General features: G+C 32.4%; 3 protein-coding genes and 1 long non-coding RNA gene across 4 annotated transcripts; 1 reads left to right on the top strand and 3 right to left on the bottom strand.

Annotated features, from left to right (window-relative positions):
* Nucleotides 1–185: 185 nt before the first annotated feature.
* Nucleotides 186–1,619, bottom strand: LOC125059377. Its single transcript, XR_007118648.1, has 2 exons — nt 1,334–1,619; nt 186–687 (listed from the first exon to the last, which is right to left on the bottom strand). It is a non-coding gene; the product is annotated as an uncharacterized LOC125059377 (long non-coding RNA).
* A 4,636-nt stretch (nt 1,620–6,255) lies between these two features.
* On the bottom strand, nt 6,256–9,652 carry LOC125059242 (charged multivesicular body protein 4c). Its single transcript, XM_047663569.1, has 5 exons — nt 9,327–9,652; nt 8,551–8,728; nt 7,643–7,793; nt 7,155–7,266; nt 6,256–6,703 (listed from the first exon to the last, which is right to left on the bottom strand). Exons 1-5 carry the CDS (start codon nt 9,505–9,507, stop codon nt 6,660–6,662), a joined length of 666 nt encoding a protein of 221 aa, XP_047519525.1. The 5' UTR covers nt 9,508–9,652; the 3' UTR covers nt 6,256–6,659.
* Nucleotides 9,653–10,062: 410 nt separating this feature from the next.
* Nucleotides 10,063–18,277, top strand: LOC125059322 (armadillo repeat-containing protein 6 homolog). The gene is made up of 9 exons (XM_047663694.1): nt 10,063–10,300; nt 10,580–10,720; nt 11,038–11,234; nt 11,773–11,929; nt 12,378–12,513; nt 12,937–13,102; nt 15,597–15,690; nt 16,994–17,143; nt 17,882–18,277. The coding sequence occupies exons 1-9, from the start codon at nt 10,184–10,186 to the stop codon at nt 18,095–18,097; spliced, it is 1,374 nt and encodes a 457-aa protein (XP_047519650.1). The 5' UTR covers nt 10,063–10,183; the 3' UTR covers nt 18,098–18,277.
* LOC125059323 (tektin-4-like) lies at nt 13,438–15,028 on the bottom strand. The gene has a single exon (XM_047663695.1). It carries the CDS (start codon nt 14,864–14,866, stop codon nt 13,625–13,627), a length of 1,242 nt encoding a protein of 413 aa, XP_047519651.1. The 5' UTR covers nt 14,867–15,028; the 3' UTR covers nt 13,438–13,624.
* Nucleotides 18,278–18,874: the final 597 nt, after the last annotated feature.

Below are 18,874 nucleotides of genomic sequence, written 5' to 3'. Positions count from 1 at the left end.
GTCAATAATTGATTAATTAATTGAATAAAACCAAAAAAGTTTTCGCAACGCTTGAGTAGGCCGGAAATGTTCTGCCTTGCCTGTTTTGTTTTTTATTTTGGTCATAATTTAGATGTTAAAACTTTGTTAAGAATATATGACTAGGTACACGTTTCAACATAAAAACTCAAGGAAAAAAACACAAAATCGGTATTATTAATTTATTATTACAATCACTTGGGCATATTAACAACAATTGTTTGTACATAAATGAACATTTTAAAACTTTTTATCCTAAAGAAAATTCGATCTATTTAATTCAATAGAATATTTTAAAATTAATTTGAAAACACCGATTACGATTATAAATTACAATTAATAGAAAGAATTTTGACATTAAAAGCTCTAAGGTCCATAATGAGGTATATGATAAGGTATTGGCTTATGAGGTTCAAAATAGTGCTTCAATCGTTCAATTTGATAAGGGTCCACAACAAACGGTGTTTTTCTCGTATAATGCTCTTTTACATAATGTTTAGCATATGGTTGTATTTTATGTCCATGCTTGTGTAAGTCAAAATCTGCTGTCAATTTGTGAAGCTTCGAAACAGCTTTTTCTGCAATGTGCTTTATTCCCGATTGTACCTTTTCTGCAACTTTTTCCAAGTGTAAATGAGCTGTTGCTACGTGGAGGATCAAGAGAGATATCTGTAATAAAAAAAAATTATTCACAAAACTTGAACGCAATATTTAGTAGAGGAGAGCGATCAAAACACACGCGCTTAGTAAATAGCTTAAATATTGTTTGTCGTTATTTTTACTTAGAAATAGATTTACAAAACGACCAGGAATTCTTTTACAAATGTATTTAAAGAACGATATCCATTGTATTTTTTTTAATATAATACAGTTATTTAGTTTTATTAAAATTGTAATTAATTAGCGTAATTAATAATATAATTTACTACTAAACTCCTTATAGATTATTATAAAATAAATGAATTGGGGCTGTCCAAGTATTACGTAAGCGGATTTACTGCAATTTATCCCCCCATTCTACAAAAAAATAGTACATAATCGTATTAATTTTTTGTAGGAATCCTCGAAAATGATTCGCTTCAAGCATAGACAATGTGTAAAAAGTGCCCACCTATATGGTGCTTTAGCGTAGTACTTGAACGGCCCAATAGGTTTACTATTGACATGCCAGCAGAGCAAGGTTCGCCAAAACAGAACAAGCTGAATGTAAAGGACCTTCAGGTCAACAGCGAGTTTCCATTAATAAAATCCCATCGTCTAGAAATGTCATATACTTTTGACTTCAAATCGGTGGAGATATTGTGAATGTACTTACAAAAATATAAGCCCTCATGATGCGTGATATCCAATCGTAGGTAGTGCACTGCTTCGCGCCAAATCATTCACCCTTCATATAAACTAGGGATCTAGTGTAAATTATTTTATTACAGCCTTATTCTGATGACACGATACCACTGCCCGTCTATATATATATATCGTTTATCGTAGTTAGTATTAATCGGAGATACAGTATATGGTTTAAATGTAAGTTTTTTTTATACAACAGGGGGCAAACGGGCAGGAGGCTCACCTGATGTTAAGTGATACCGCCGCCCATGGACACTCTCAATGCCAGAGGGCTCGCAAATGCGTTGGCCTTTTAAGAATTAGTACGCTCTTATCTTGAAAGAACCTAAGTCAAATTGGTTTTATTATAAATTTCCTATGTGCAAACGTGTCCATACTAAGACTGTTACAAGTAAAAGACACTTTGTTACCAACACATCCTGAGAAAAACTTATCGTGACTGGTAGAATGGAGTGCGACAGACCTCGGCTAATTCAAGTACCGTAAGGTCCTTACAGATGTTACCATCACTCAGGTGCAGGGGCTTGCCGACGACAGGGAAGAGTGGACGACGTTCTCCAGCGCCATTAGGTCGTGCCTTCAGAAATGAAGAGTGCGCTAATTGTTAGTGTTAGAATTACAAACTAAGCCCCTGATCTAATTAAGTTTGATTACAAAAACTTAAAAAATCTCTATTTATTTAATAATGTATTAATTCACATCAACAGTGAGCAGTGTTGGCCTAATGGATTCAGCGTGCGACTCTCATCCCGGAGGTCGTAGGTTCAATCTCCGGCTGTGCACCAATGGAATTTCATTCTATGTGCGCATTTATAATTCGCTCGAATGGCGAAGGAAAACATCGTGAGGAAACCGGCTTGCCTTAGACCCTGCAACGGCGTGTGTATCAGATTATAGATTGACAAATGATCATGAAACAGATACAGAAATCTGAGGCCCAAACCTAAAACAGTTGTAGCGCCACTGATTTATTTATATTTGTTAATAATTCAAAGCGTAAACACGATTTGGCAGAACAAATCGTTTTACAACAGCAAAGTATCACGAGAATAAGGCCTCAAGGGAAAGTCTCGATCGAAATTCAACTCGCAAGGCTGGTGTTGTTTTTCGCATCCTAATCATTAACTTATTATTTTACTCAAACTTCCACAAGATGAATGACTCTTATTACATGGTAATACGGTCTACAAATGACGTTGATAATTGCATAACAATGATGTGTACGGATTATGAAGCTTATGAAGTAATCAGTTTTATAATCGATACATCATTTTGGTTGAAAATTTTGACTGTAACCTGCTTTATAACATTGATCCTGGTTTAGTTTCTCGTGTCTTGACAGACTTGTCAGACTCTCAGTGACAGATTTTTTGAAGTTATAGGTACTTCGTTTGGCGCGTTAGGGAAAAATTATGAGAGTATTTTTTTAAAATTGTTAGTGTCGTTTTTGTAGGTACAAACGTAGAATAAAATTTTTGAAAAGATTTTTATCTTGCTACGCCAAAGAATAACTTCTAACGCGTGTACATAAGTACACACACTTTTTTTTTTCTTTAAAGGACTCCTAAATAGTAGCCTCAAGGACATTTGTAGGAGCTAGGCGGCAGGGGAGTGTCAAATCTCCCCTTTTGTAAGGGAATTTATTTCCTAAAAAGGCTTGGCGTCTCCCGCACTGCCGGTCCCGGGCGTCAACTACTCTGGATATATCCTCATGATATTTATGAGCGAATCGACCGACCCGCGTCACCTCTTGTGATATTTTGCTTAGTGAAACATTTAACAATTTTATACCAGAATTTTTCTAGCTGCGATCTCTGCTCAAGCAACATGTCATGTCATGTCATGGTGCCAGTCTCAGGCACTTACACAAGTAACTGAACCACCGCGTGGACAGTTCCTTCATCATTTATATATTAATAACTGTTTTATCATTAATTTCAGTTAAGGCCGATTAACATTATCTTAGTGTTAAGGAGAGTGCTTTAGGATAGTACTTTAGTTGAAATATGTAAACGCTATTTGCTTTAGTAAACGCTACTTGCTTTAGTACGGTTCTACTTGACTTTCAAGTTTAACCAAAATAGAATCGCTTTTTATTTTTGTTTCAAGTGATACCCCTCCCGCGCCCGCGCACCCCCCGAGATCTTCCCTCGTTGTGTGTAAACACGTAATTTAGTCAAATCTTCAGGAGAGTGCGTGCGTGTTTTTTGATTTTTAAAGATGGCTAAATGGTCGGAAGATACAACTATCAAATTTGTGTCTGAATACGTTGTTCACGAATGTTTGTAGAGCGTTAAAAACAATTTATACAAAAACAAACCGGCTAGGCATTCGGCATACACTGCCTTAAAAGAAGCTATTTTGTTTATTATTTATATTTAGTTTATTTATTTCGAATAAAATCTCGTCTTCTATTTGTTCCATAACTACAGTTAGTATTTTGCGTAGAATAGAGCGTATTTGCCGACGTCGTTGCGCGTTCATTGTGGCGCTGTAATGATACTCTACTGGAAGAAATGTAAACGTTCACTCGCAACGCACTAAAGAACTTGCCTTTCAAGTTGTACTAAAGCACTCCTCTAAACACTAAGATAATGTAAATCGGCCATTAGATTCAATAACATAAAATAGGCGTGTCTTCCGCACCCTAAACACTGTTGCTTGTGAGACGAATATATTTAGTTGCACACTGGCTGGATTCACAAGAATTTGCTTATTTATAATTAGTTATAAAACGGTTTAGGTTTTAAGTTTTTACTCGTTATGTTTTTAGTAGTTTTCTATTGTATTAAGTTACTGTAATAAGATAAATATTATTTATTTATTTTTATTATTTCTTTACAGTAGAATGGTGTTTTAGAATATACGGCATTAATAGACTTGTTTATGCTCGTATCTACTTCAGATATTTCATTGTGTAAGCCATTACTGTAATTAATGTTATCCTGACCTACATCTGACGATAATGATAGGATAAAACATCCTCAGAAATGAAGCCGTGATTTAATCAAACAGGAAGTAAATTAGCCGTAATTAATTCAATAAATATTTTTTGTAGTTGTATTTAGAAACTAGCATTGTGATTCATAACTCTTAAGATTAGATTTAGTTTTTAAAAAAAGTCGAGTTCGATCGCATTCGTCTAAATTAGAGTGGTCCCTTTATCGTCGCCGGTTTCCTCACGATGTTTTCCTTCATCGTTTGGGCGAATGTTAAAACCGCACATAAAAATAAAGTACATTGGTGCACAGCCGGGGATCGAACCTACAACAACGAAGCCACTAGGCCAACACTGCTCTTTTTTTATATATTTACTGCATTTTACTTTTAATTAGTCTTAATGCTTAACACAAATCGTCCATGTTTGGTTCTAACTTCTAAGGGTAAGTTCAGAATCGAGACTTAGCCCAAACTATGACTTTGTCAAAATCCAATTATTATTTATGGAGGTCATTTTAGTGCTAAATTTGGTCCCAATATAATCCAGTTCACATCCCATCCTCACAATGTTTGCCTTAAACGGAGAAGCAGGTTGGGCACAAAGATATGGCATTTAATCACTCAATTAAATGCCTACAAACAATGTAACGCTTCCTTTAGGAAGCTTCCCTTGATTTAAGAACTGGCAGAAAATGTAAAATTAGAAGAATTTCATATGTATATATTTTTTCTTTTTTTTTTGACGTTCATAAGTGTACATTGTGTTACCTATATGATAAATGATTTTGACTTCACTTGACTTGAGTACACATTGTTATAAGATACAAATATACAATTAAATACAGTAACAGCGCCATCTACCGATTTGACACACACTGGATTCAATAAAACACAATTTGATTTAAATAAAGTATATTGAACATAATTATAGCGTAAGAAATAATTACATACTTGAGACTAATTTATTTATAAATAAATAAGGCTGATACAAAGTTCCAATTACTATTCGTATTAACACTTTCAACTGTTTCAAATTCCATTTTCAAAACTTTTCATATTAATACATTCCATTTTCAAAATGAATTTTACATTCCAATTCACGACAATAAATTTACATTATAAAAACGCTATCAATATTTGACCTAAAAATCATAGGCTGTGCGAGCCTTTTTATAAAAGAGAAAAACTTTAACTGCTTAGAAAAATTTGTTACTCCCTTATTCATAAATACTCAATCATGCACTCTTTCAACGTACTCTATTGTCTCTTTCTCTCAAACTGTGAATACGCTGCGTTGGATAGAAACAGAGTACTTTTGTATAGCAGGTAATTCGACTGTATTTCTGTATTTTAATAAATAAGGTGCTTAAGACATTTTAGATCTGTAATGTTTTTAATGTGTAATGGATTTTTAAAGATTTTTTTTATTATCTCGTGTTGCCGGATAAACTGATGTGAAACAGTATTAGGACTGAGTTAGCTATGAAGGTTAGATTTTACTAAATTAGTAGATCGATAATACGCACATAGTTAAAATATTTTGACCAGAATATTTTTAATGTTTGATAAATAAATTTGAAAATTGTACACAAATTCGTTAAATCTTAATTAAAATTTAAAAGTAAAACAAAAGTTAAAAAAATATTTTATTAATAATAATTCTTAACGACAAACAATAATGTACAAACCCTACTCAACATTATGCATAGAATACAGGTATTCATATTTATTTTTTACTTGCCTTGGCAACCGGAATCCATTTCGGATTTAGTGGACATTTAGTGGACTATAGATAATTGAGACGCAACCAAATTTTTTGAAAACACTAATTTTTTATAGAAAATGCCAGCTTTTAATGGAAAATTTGCATCTCTCGATCTTCAAGAAAGGCTGTATCAATTTTCATGCAATTTTTCATCAAAATCAAAAATTTAATTTTCAATATCATAAATTCGAAATTTAAAAAATCATCACAAATGTTTTCGACAACTTATCCGCTACCAGGCTATAGTTTCACTTTCCGGAAAAATATTCGATTCGTTACGCACACTTACATGCCATAAAAATAATCACATAGATGCAGTATACATCTGCCCCATGCGTATTTCATAACAAATAAAAAAAAAACTTTGACATCTCCAACTGTCAAAATCTATAGATAAACTTATTACTTAGTCTGTGTTAGCTTTATTAAAAACACCTAAACCTATAATCTATGTATATCATTGAGAAATAAGCAATTATGAAGTACAAAACTAAATTTACAGTTAATTGAACACTTATTTATTCTGTACGACATAATTGTTAGAAGCTATTATCCTATGCATATATATATCACAAGCGTTATTAACATTCTATGTGGCCCAGGACTGCAACATTGCAAACTCTTTGTCGTCTTCTGAAAAATAAATTAATTGTACCCTTTATCGCTTTACTTTTAAAAGTAAGAATGGTCTGGAAAATAGAAATGTGGACTGTTTCCTAAGTTGGAAATAACCTGATCAAATGTATTATGATATGATATTAAATTTTTGAGAACTTTGCGGACACATACTACTCACATGCTTGGAAACCTAAATAGATCATCACATGTTAACCAATTCTTATTCTATTTAGTTTATGAAAGATAATATACAACACTTGGGATTTCCCAGTTATTATAATTGAATAAAACTAATTTATGGCTGTATAGACATTGGCATAAAAGAAAATTTTGAGTTAGTTAGTGTTTTGTTGTCACATAACATCTGACTCTAAGCCTTTATCAAGAAGAAATCAAGAAATATTTTATTTCTCCTACCACAGTTTGAAACAACGGAGAAATTAATGTATGTTTATTTTTGACTAACCAGTTTCCCTGGATTTGCTGGGTTTGGGTTTATCGGCCAACTCATTATCGGGTACTTCAGGCAGGTTATCAGCTGGGACACTGATACCGATCATTTCCTTGTCTAGCTCCTCCTGTAAAATGTATTGGTTTGTTAAGAACTTTTACATTATTGTAAAATTCATTTTAAATTTTATTAATTATAATAAAGGATAACCGGTCTGTATACCAAAACACCAAGCAAACAAGAGCAATTAAAAGTTAAAATGATATTTAATATTAATGGAAATGACTACTAATCAATTACAATAGAAGGAAGTATATGACATAATGTATAATATAACACCTTTCTCCATACTAGTTTAACTGGGTACAACATAAAGGCCTCAGGCAAAAGCCATATTAAATCTAATCATATATAATAGACATCAGAAAACAAATTCTAGGCAAACAATCAGTCTAGGGAGTAAGGTTCGAACCCTGGATGCAACGTAAAGTTTTAAATTATACCTGTTCCAACTCTTCTAACTCCTTCTCCAACTCGTCCTCATCAATATCGTTGGGGAAGGCCACATTGCTACTGATAGCTTCCGTGATCTCACGTGATATGTCGTGTTGCTCAGCAATATCATCCATTATATCGTGCACCTTGTCTACATCACTGGAAAAAAATTAAAATACATTTGTAAGATGTTTTTAAATATAATTATTAAATATCTTCCACAGAGTAGAATGAATAGACCTGCAACTATTGGGTGGTTAATGTTTGACTACTTCCTGAATCGGGATCTTACCCAACATTTGAATACAATATTTTGTTATACAACAAGTTTTATAATATTAATAAGTACCTTTTATTTCTGTAACTATAAACAATAAAAAATATGATACAACACAAAACATTTGGTCAACAGAGGGGACCAAAACACAGGACTCTTTTAGCTCTCTCTACTTGTTTCTAGTAGTAAGCTTATAACAGAAATATGATTTTTTTAGAAAAATAATTAGGTGGCATGTTGTGTGGAGACGACTATTGCCAATAATATATAAATAGATGTAAGTTATGTATATAGTATATATGAATCTACAAATCTCCAATACAGTGTAAACGCTTAATAACGTCATTTGTTATAAGGCAAAAATGAGTTAACTTTGTTTGGTTTAACACAAACCCTATATATTAATTCACTCTTTACAATGCAACAGCCATTCTCTATTACGAAACATCAACAACACTACTTAAGTGTAATTGTTTTCATTATTAGCTTACAAAACTAACCTATTGAGGTGCCGAAATTTCTATGAAAGACACCTGAGATCATAAACAGCCGCAGTAAAAGTACTTTTAATATGAATTATGAAACATTCAACAGAAGAATGAAGATGATTTCAATCATCTTTATTTCTTAATTACTTACATATCTTTGTGAGCCAGCTTCATAGCATTAGCAGCATCTCTCATTGTATTCAATACTTGAGCATTGGTCGTAGCACCTTCCAAGGCCTCCCTCTGAGCCTCAATTTGTGTGAGAGTTCCATCAATTTGAATAAGTTGCTTTTCATAACGCTTTTTACGTTTTAAAGCAGCAATTGCAGCTAGAAAAAGTGAACACTAAATTTAAAAGTAGTTTAAAATAATCACTTTTTTCTATATTTATCATATATTCATAACAGCAAACCATTTTAATCAATTGCAAATTTTTTTTCCAGCCTACATAGTTTTGAAATTGTGTTCGGAGAGAGCTAAAAATATGGTATATTTGCCAAAGGCATACATAAACATCATGAACAGTGTTTTGGCCTTCAGGTTTTGCATTTTATTTGATTGTGATCAGTCATAACATTAGAAGTAAAAGTAACACACACAAAATTATTTACATTTTGATAGTAATAATGCAAAGAGATCTAAAACCATTGATTAATTACTACAAAACAAAGATAATACAGTTATAATGTGTCATGAGTCATTCTGTAAGAATTGTAATAGGTATGAAAGTTAAAAATATTGCAATTCTTGCTAGCATTATTCAATGAATATATTAACAAACCAGCAACTTATAGTTTAAAAGGTACAAAAGAATGAGTTTTAGCTAAAATTGTGAATCTCTAAGACAAAATAAATATTCAATAAGAGTAAGTATATAATATAATAGTGCAACCTTCAGGGAAGTTAAAAAGTAGATCATCAATTTACCTCTTTTATTCTTAGTCCCATTTTTCTTAGCAACTTGTATCTCAGTTTCGACTTTCTTTTCTAGAAACTCCGACTTTTTGATCAGCAGCTCCTCTGTTTCCCGTAATTTTTGGATCGCTTCATGGGTCGTTGGCCCTTTTTCCTCTTTCTTTCCTCCAAAGAGTTTCCCCAAGAAACTCATGATATTTAATATTTGATATTGAAATTAGTTTTTAATCACAGAATAACAATTATTTATTGCGTAGATGAGAAAAAATTGCATAAAAGTAAAGGAACCACTTTTGTGTATGAATGCGTCATCCAATATCCATTATCCACAGATTAGTAAGAAATAAGAATGATGTAAAAATAAATTATAGTACCACTAGCAGCTGATAGTAAATACATATATCATAGATATAATAAAATAAAATTTACTAATTAGTTTGAGCTTAAAGTAAGAAGTAAATTAGTCACATAAGTAAATTAGAGCCAAGATAGTGACCAAACTGTCAACAGTAGGTACTAGGTATATTGTGTGTAGATTTCCCTGGGGTATAATTTATTAATAGTTTTTTTCATTCTATTAGAATAGATTAAAGTACCCTTACGGCTCTACTATCCGCTATCCACTTGTTAGTACCAGCTACAGGCTATAATAAGCTTTCCCTTAGGCCTTAAGTATGAAGTATCTATTTGGCCCGTAAAATTGCCCATAAAATCTTAATAGTCTGTGACAGTTACTTATCAAAAAAACAACAACATTTAAATTCCCCTAAGTATTGAATCACTCCGGCTGATATTATTTTTTAAAATTTCCACGTTTCCATTATTTATTTGAATTCTAATTTTGGTAAAGATAATAGAGAATTTTAAAAATGGTGCGTATCATAAGCCAGGATACATATGATGAAGTAGTTCGTGAAAATATTGATGAATTTGATATGAGTCCTGAAGAAGCAATAAAAGAAGCTATTACACAGTTTGAAGCACAGGTATATTTGTATTCTGATTAAAAAAAAACAATTACAGTTAAACATTATTAGACTATTAGTACAGTTATCACTACCAACTCTTGAAGTCTTTAGCTTCACGCGTAATTTATAAAATCTTATTTAAACAGTCAAACCTAACACATTGGAAGTTAATTTTGATTATTTCAATTAACTTAATAAAACAAATAAAATTAACTTTTTAAATCATTATTGCTTTAAGAGATATTGTTAGAAAACTTTAGAATATATAATTTATTACGGGTTAAATATTTTTTCTAGGGTGTTGATCTATCAAACATAATAAAAGATCTTTCCTTGGGATCTGGTGATAACCACTTGGTTAGCACAACTGTGGAAAAATTAAGAGAAACCTCTAATGGTAATGAAGAAGAATTACTTAAAGAACTAGAAGTTTTAACAGTAAGTACAGGATAAGGTATGGTAATTAATAGACGAATAAAATAAATCTGCATTTATATTTATAATATATTTCAAGAAAGAGCCTTCCGGTAGTGTAAGTCTTAATAGATGGCAGGTATTACTTAACATCAGATAAGCCTTTGCATTTTCCCTCCGTTCTATTAAATAAAAACGTAAAATACTATCGCTATGTATGATGGAACTTTTATTGGTGAAGATTTTTTTGACAAAAATTTGTATAGCTATTCTGTACTATTTAGTAACTGTTCCATTAAAATAATAGAGAGAGAGAGTTAAAATATATAATTCTTTTCCAGAATGAATGCAAAAAAGACTTAGCCCACCGAGTCAGAGCAGGAAAAGATGGAGCATATACCATTCTTTTAAGTATCCTAGAGAACTCTTACTCACAGGATAATCAGAGACTGATGACAAAAGTGTTGTATGGTTTAATAGCACTGATGGATGGACAACCAGATTTATTGGACTCTAAGGGAGCAGATTTAATGAAAAGGTATGATTTGCTCTCTAATATCTATTTATGAAAAAAGAACTAGGTCCATCCTGTTTAGTTCCCTTCAGTTTCTTTGACACTGCAATCTAACTGTACACTTTTAGTATCTACATAGTCTTTATTAAAAGGCAATTAAATACAATTATATTATTATTATATTATGTAGAGTCAAGACTTTAGTTAGTCAAAAACATGTATGATTTTGATATACACTATAGTAAATGACTATCTTTTTGATGTATCTATTTTGTTTTCCCTGTATTATAAATAATTTAAATCAAGTTATTTCACAACTATTGGAATATGAGGAATGAAAACTGACAAATTTATTCACAAATATACATATATCATATGTATTATATAGATATTAAGTATCAAGATGATTACCATCTAACTAATCATGTTAACATAAAAAAATGGTAATTTAGCAGTGCAGTTTCCTTAAATCCCACAACGGTTCCCTTACTCCGTCTATCATAGTCTTTCACTCTACCTTAAATATGATCAAATATTTAAAAAAAATCACTTTATTTAATAGGATATTAAATAATACAAAGAATGACGATATTCTACTTGCAAACCTGAAATGGATCAATGTCTGTTGCTTGAAACATGAGATGAATAGACAAAGGATTTTTGCACTTAACATAATAGCTAATTTAAAGTCACTTTTAAAAGTACAAGGAAATACAAAGGTAAGAATTGCAATACTTGATATTTGAAATACATTTTAAAATCTCATGTATTGTATTTGTGATATGAATTAGGGTTGGTTATAAAGATTGGTACTCGGTACTTAGCAAGATGCATGGAACAAATTTTTTTAATTTTTGCTATATTTTGTACAGATGAAAATTTTTAAACACCAAAAATATGGCACATGTAATGTTACTAATATGTGATTTTGATTAGCTTATATTAGATATTACATTCTCTGGGTATTTAGCAGTAAGGAAAGCTACACATGCACTTAATAAATTATTTTTTAAGATACATTTCATATGTGACTTAAAACTAATACCTACTAGTATTAGTATTAGTACTTTTGTTCCAATTCCTTACATAACACATAGATTACATATACCGTGAGAAATATAAAAACCCATGTACTTATTTAAAAAAGTGTTTATATACATTTTCCAGCTTTTAAGTGAAACATTACAAGTTATTCGGCGTTTAACTTTGGACGATGATATCCGCATGGCATTTGGCAAAGCACACGAACACGCAAGGGAATTGGGCATATACCTTTTGGAAACTCTTACAAACTTACTTGCTGGTAAGAAATATTAGGGTTAAAATTAATTGTAGCTATCAATAGTAAAAATATATCCTGTGGCGTCAAATACTGGCTCATGATTATACTTTAAATAAATTGCTTGTGTACACCTAGTACCTACTTCTTTAAATATAATGAAAAATTAAAATAATAATTTTGGCGCTACAATACCATAGATACAATTCTCATCCAAGGGGCACAGATTATACATAGTTAATAAAAAAATGTTAGTACTACGGTGGAAACACAATCTCATCACATTTTTTTCACCAGGACGTCCAAAGTATTTATAATTTTTTATTGTATATTGTATTACATACAGGGTGTCCAAAAATAGAGTGTCAATCGGTAGTCCAGAGATAGAGCACCCTTAGAGGAACCCGAATTATTTTATTTTAATTTCTAAGGATTGTTGTCTTACAGAGAATACAAAACCACCATTAGTATCAGAATTGATGCTCACAATAGCAACACTGCTAGTTAGAAATGAGCTTTGTGCCAAAGTAGCAGAGTCTGGCAACAATGTTTTATTTACTGTATTGGCGGATAATTATGACAATGCTACCGTTATACATCAGGCTAATAAACTGTAAGTATAATTTGTTGGCAAAATGTATAAAAAGAAAGAAAAAGTGTATGTGAAAATGACCACTATTTAAGTCTTGACTTGTGTAAGCTATTGCGGAATCTTAAAAGAAGTATTAAGAATATCTATAGCGTTAAATCACCTGCATCATGAAAACACTCCACACACACACCCCCTCGTACCTTCTCTTTCACACCATCAAACAACACAGCCGAATTAGGTAATACTTAGTTTAATGTATTTAATAAATTTTCCTTTCGTAAATGTTTGAACCTTTTTGTTAAATATTATATATTCCATATTTGGCTATATGTTTAGTATAATTGTTTTTGGTTGAATATAATTTATATTAGCTGTAGGATTACGAAATAAATAAATATAATACTTCTAATTTGTGAAAAGTGTATTGTAAAATATTAGAAATGTATGCTACATCTTGTGTCTGTAAACCGTGCAAAGCTACTTATATTATCAGATAATCCAATTTTTTAATAAACAGATCAATGAGAAAAATATTTGATACAATTAAAATCCACAAAGCTTTTCAGCGGATTGATAATGTGATCTCAAAAACAGACACCGCTGATCGTCTATATAAACTGTCTTTTTCTTAACAATAATTTCATTTTCCAACATCGATCTCTCGTGTATTAACTTCGCTCTTAATTTCTCAGTTTCCAAACTACGTGTTTGCAATAAACTCATACTGTTGTTCAAATCTCTTACTTCATCGATTAATCCTATGAGCGACCCTTCGCGGCAATTCTCTACGTTCGGCCGGCAATTCTTCACGTTCAGCCGCGTTTGGGCCACCTGAATTCTTTGTGTTACCTTCAACATTTCCTCATGCAACGTCTCCATAATATTTTCAGTTTCAACAATTTTCTGTAACGTCAATTTCAACTGATTTTCTAGTTCGATCCTAACTTGATCCGTCCGGGCGATTCGCTCGCTCAACGCTTTATTAACGGCTATATCTTGTGTACGTAGATCGCGTGATGAATTGATCAATGCCGCATCTACTCTTTGCCGCAACGCTTTAGACTTGTCAATAGCGATTTTAAATTGGTTTAATGCGTTTATCGTGTATTGTTCCCATAACTGTACGTCCGATTGTCCATCCGATAGCCTGGTAGCGCCAGCTGAGTCTTTGACATTAACGGATTTTGTTGCTAGATCGGAATTATGTGCTTCATACTTGAATGCCAGAAATTTATCGCTCCAGTCGCGTTCTAGAGAGTTCTTCGCTGCTACATTCATTTTGATTTGACTCTCTACCTCGTTTAGCATGTCTCGGTGAAGTTGCTTGATGTTTTGTATTAAAACAGACTCATTAAACAACGCGTCTTGTGGTTCATCGTACACCGTGTCCGACTGCATTCTATTGCGTCTTAAATTCAAGCATTCTTCTGTAATATATTCTGGGATTTTTAATGTGTCCATGGCGTTTTTCAGTTGTTGTCTCTGAGTTTCTATGACACTTAATTCCGCATCGATATCTCGTATCGCTCTTTCTAATTCGGATTTCCAATAGTTAATGTGTCTAGTTCGATGTTTTAATTGGTCAGTGCTATCGCTGAAATCGTTGCACGATGTCTGATTGACCTTTACGATGCAATTTTTCGTTATTGATGTGTTATTGTCAGTTACGCCGATAATGTCTCCTTTTAGCACATGATTGTTGTGATTAAGCCAGTGATTGATTGTGGTTAATCCGATATTTCTGTCTCCGAAAGAGAGCTGGTCTCCGTTAGTTGGCAAAGACATTGTGTTAACTATTTTCTTAAATAAAACAGTATATACAAAAGAAGGCCGTGTTACAAGGTTGTTATGTTGTCTTAGTTACTAACTTATTGACTTAACAACCCTTAACTTGATAACGATAAAAAATCTAACCCCTATCATATGTATAATAGACAGATTAAACTAATCGAATTTCAATTGCTAAACCGCAATCAAATGAAGGAAATTTAATATATTCCTATAAATTAAATATTGCAAATAAAAATATCTACCTAATGAAGGTTTGTAACCTAACATTAGTTAAGTTATATATATATATATATATATATATATATATATATATATATATATATATATATATATATATATATTTTAGTTAATAATTAGAAGCGTAAACAAAATGTCAGTCATCGCACACTTGAGGCGCAATATGAGCCCTTTAGTTTTTTCCACACTCACAAATTGTACACACACACTCACATTCTCGTTTCCGTTAGTGTGCAATAACAAGTATCACTTAGATTTACGAACTTTTCAGTCAAGTTAGTTTTCGTTAGCGTCGCAACCCCACTACCCCTAATTTTAAATTAGTTATAAGCTCATTTTTTAAACGATTAAAGCCAGTTGACACCCAGCTTCAAACGAAGTGTTTAAACTTTAATTTAACATATATCTGAACATAATCTACAATAACCGCCCGCGAATTTAACAATCGTCAGTATGAATAAGTATTGAATTAACCTTTTGGTCTCAGGATAACAGCGTTGGCCGGCAATGACGATGTGAAAAGGCAGTTAGTCAATAGTGGAATAATACCCATTATTGTATCAGTTCTTGCTAGACATTGCGTAAGTATTACTGGCCTTTGAATTTATTCATAATTACGGTAAGATTCTTTATATATAGATCATGTTAATTTAAAAAAAAAGTTTAACACCAAGTTTTACAATATAATTTGTTCTACTCTCACAAATTTTATATAACCAATGTTGATACAATAGAGCAGTGTTAGCCTAGTGGTGTAAGCGTGCGACTCTCATCCCTGAGGTCGTAGGTTCGATCCCCGGCTGCGCACCAATGGACTTTCTTTCTATGTGCGCATTTAACATTCGCTCGAATGGTGAAGAAAAACATCGTAATCATATCAGTTGTTCCTATGTTTGTGTCATATTAATTTAAGCCTAGAACTGTATTTTCTAGATACAGCATACATTGTTTTATTAAGACATGTTAATAACTTATTAAGTTAGCCTGCATAACATGAAATTATTCCCCTTATAATGGTTCATTTATTTTTACTGGTAATACTGATATCCATGACAGCAACGCTTTTACCGGCCAAGAAAAGTATGTATCACTGTAATCCGTTTAGGTTTAGAATGGCCCGTTATAGCAAAGTGCTTTAATGCGATACAATAATCGACGGCTCATTGGTCTAGTGGTTAGTACCCCTGACTGCGAATCCATGGGTCCCGGGTTCGATCCCCGGCTGAAACAAACATCGATGTGATGAGCATTTGGTGTTGTGCTTAGGTCTTGGGTGTTTAAATATGTATTTATATGTCTATCTATCTATAATATGTATGTATATCCGTTGCCTAGTATCCATAACACAAGCTTCACCAGCTTAGCATGGGACTAGGTCAATTGGTGTGAATTGTCCAATCATAAAAAAAGGGTGCGTGTACTTATGTACGCGCGTAAGAAGTTATACTTCTTTGGCATTATTAAAAATAGTTTTTAATTGCATGCAAATAATTAATTACAATTAAATAATCAAAGACTGGAAAAGGAGTCATTATAGTCAATAAAGTTCAGTTTACATTTGAAAAATTAAATAAATAAATATTTATTATTATTCTTTTACATTAAGTGTAACATAAATTCTATTATTATTCGAATGTTGTTTTTAAATTATGTCCAATGCCGTAGCATCTACCGTGGGCAACTTCATTCTGTTAATTTTGTGTCACGGTGCGCGCGCATCGTAAAATTTCACTCTTATCAATTTTACATAACGCGCCTAAAGAAGTATAACTTAAAAAAAATGTACCGTAGTCTGTAAGATAATTTAATGTACAAAGAAATCATAGCAAAATCATAAAAATGTGATAATTAAGTACGTGTGTTTATTTAAGTTTTTATTCTCAGAATAACCCGACATCAGCAGCTTTGACATTAAAATGCATAGCGGCACTGGCTCTAAGAGAACCGGAACACAGTAGACAATTTATTGAAACGGGAGCCGCCGAAGCCATCACAGAGAGTTTGAAGATCCATCAGACGCAACCACAAGTACAGGTAATAAGTATTACACGTTAAAAAAATATATAAACCTGTCTTTTTTATTATTATGACTCCTAAAGAAGAGCAGTGTTGGCCTAGTGACTTCAGTGTGCGATCTCTGAGGTCGTAGCTTCGATCCCCAGCACATATGGAATTTCTATGTGCGCATTTAACAGTCGCTCGAACGGTGAAGGAAAACATCGTGAGGAATTCCTAAAGCAGATACAGAAATCTGAGGCCCAGACCTAAACAGGCTGTAGCGCCACTGATTTATTTATTATAAAGAGAACCTTTTGAGGTAATAAACCTAGTGTAGTGAATATAAGTGCAAGTGCAGTATCTCGGACACACAAAATCAAAACATTATAGGACACTAAGACTGTTAATGAACATTACCTTAGTTTAAGCTATTCACTAGTATTGTAGATAATTAAGTCAACATAATATTACTTATTAGCCATAATTATTGTATAGGCTAGCTTGTAATTCATGTAAAGTCAATCTCTTTTGTGAACTTTATTGTAAGAAAAAAAAGTGCTTTTCCCTCTCTCACTGAACACGATAGCTGCAATAATAATGTATATATTTTTTTAATAGTAATTATTCTTGAAGTAAAAGGCCAGTAACTAGCCCCTGTTCGGACCAATCAAATTTATATTAAATTAACTAAAAAACGGTTTAATATATAATAAATTAATAAAAAAAAACACAAATATGTAATAAGGAGATGTTAAAATTGTTTTTTTTTTTTAGAAAAATGGATGCTGGGCAATACGCAACATAGTAGCTCGTTGTCGGGATCTAAACACAAAGTTTCACGAACTGGGAATCGAATCTGTACTCAGTCGTTCCTATGAACTGTTCGAGAAGGACTTTGGTTTTGATATCAAATCGGCTTTACGAGATTTGGAGTGCGATATTAAATTAGACGAACAGTGGACTGGGAAGGGAGTTCACTTGGAAGATTAGCGTCTTGAGGGCGGATGTGGAATCACTTATTTGATTCTGCTATTTACAGATTATGTATAAAAACCATAAACGTGAGCAATGACGCAAAAGCAGGGCGTTGTAAAGTTTATTTATTTATATTGCACAATAATATGTATGCTTTATAACATTTTTATTTAATAAACGAAAGTTTTTAATGTCTTTTCATTTTTGATGCCCAAATCGACACCCTTAAGAATGTATGTCCCATTAAAAATAGTGTTTTAGTTGATGCGCACACGCAATATATCTGATATATTTATTATTCGAATATGTCGCAGACAACTAGCTTAATAAGCCGTTCAATTAACAGCCTAGTATTTTAACTGAACAGCGCCGTTTAACTAGCGGCCTGAAAGATATTTAGCCGTAGCGTTTGTTTAACAAACTGGCTGGATTATGCTTAGGCCATTTGTATGATAGAGTGACCATGTGGCAGAAATAAAAGATAGAAACATCTGACATAAAAAATATTTGTAAATAATAACATAATAAATTAACATTATTATTGTGACTAAACTCTATCATTGTACTTGTTATTTTTCATTGAAAAACACCATCAAAGCATGATTTGCCAACGAAATATTAACAGTTTGAAAATTTTCGTTTCGAATTTGAGAATGGCAGAAAGCGGAACTAAATTTTAATTAATAGTCAAAAGGCTAGATAAGTTATAAGACGTCATCGATCCATGTTATTTGCGTAGATGTTTGATCAACTGGCTGAATATCTTTCAGGCCGCTAGTTAAACAGCGCTGT

This window comes from Pieris napi, chromosome 19, assembly GCF_905475465.1.
Source record: "Pieris napi chromosome 19, ilPieNapi1.2, whole genome shotgun sequence".
NCBI lineage: Eukaryota > Metazoa > Arthropoda > Insecta > Lepidoptera > Pieridae > Pieris > Pieris napi.
Note: the sequence above shows the minus strand (reverse complement) of the source record. Positions and strands in the feature narration are given on the sequence as shown.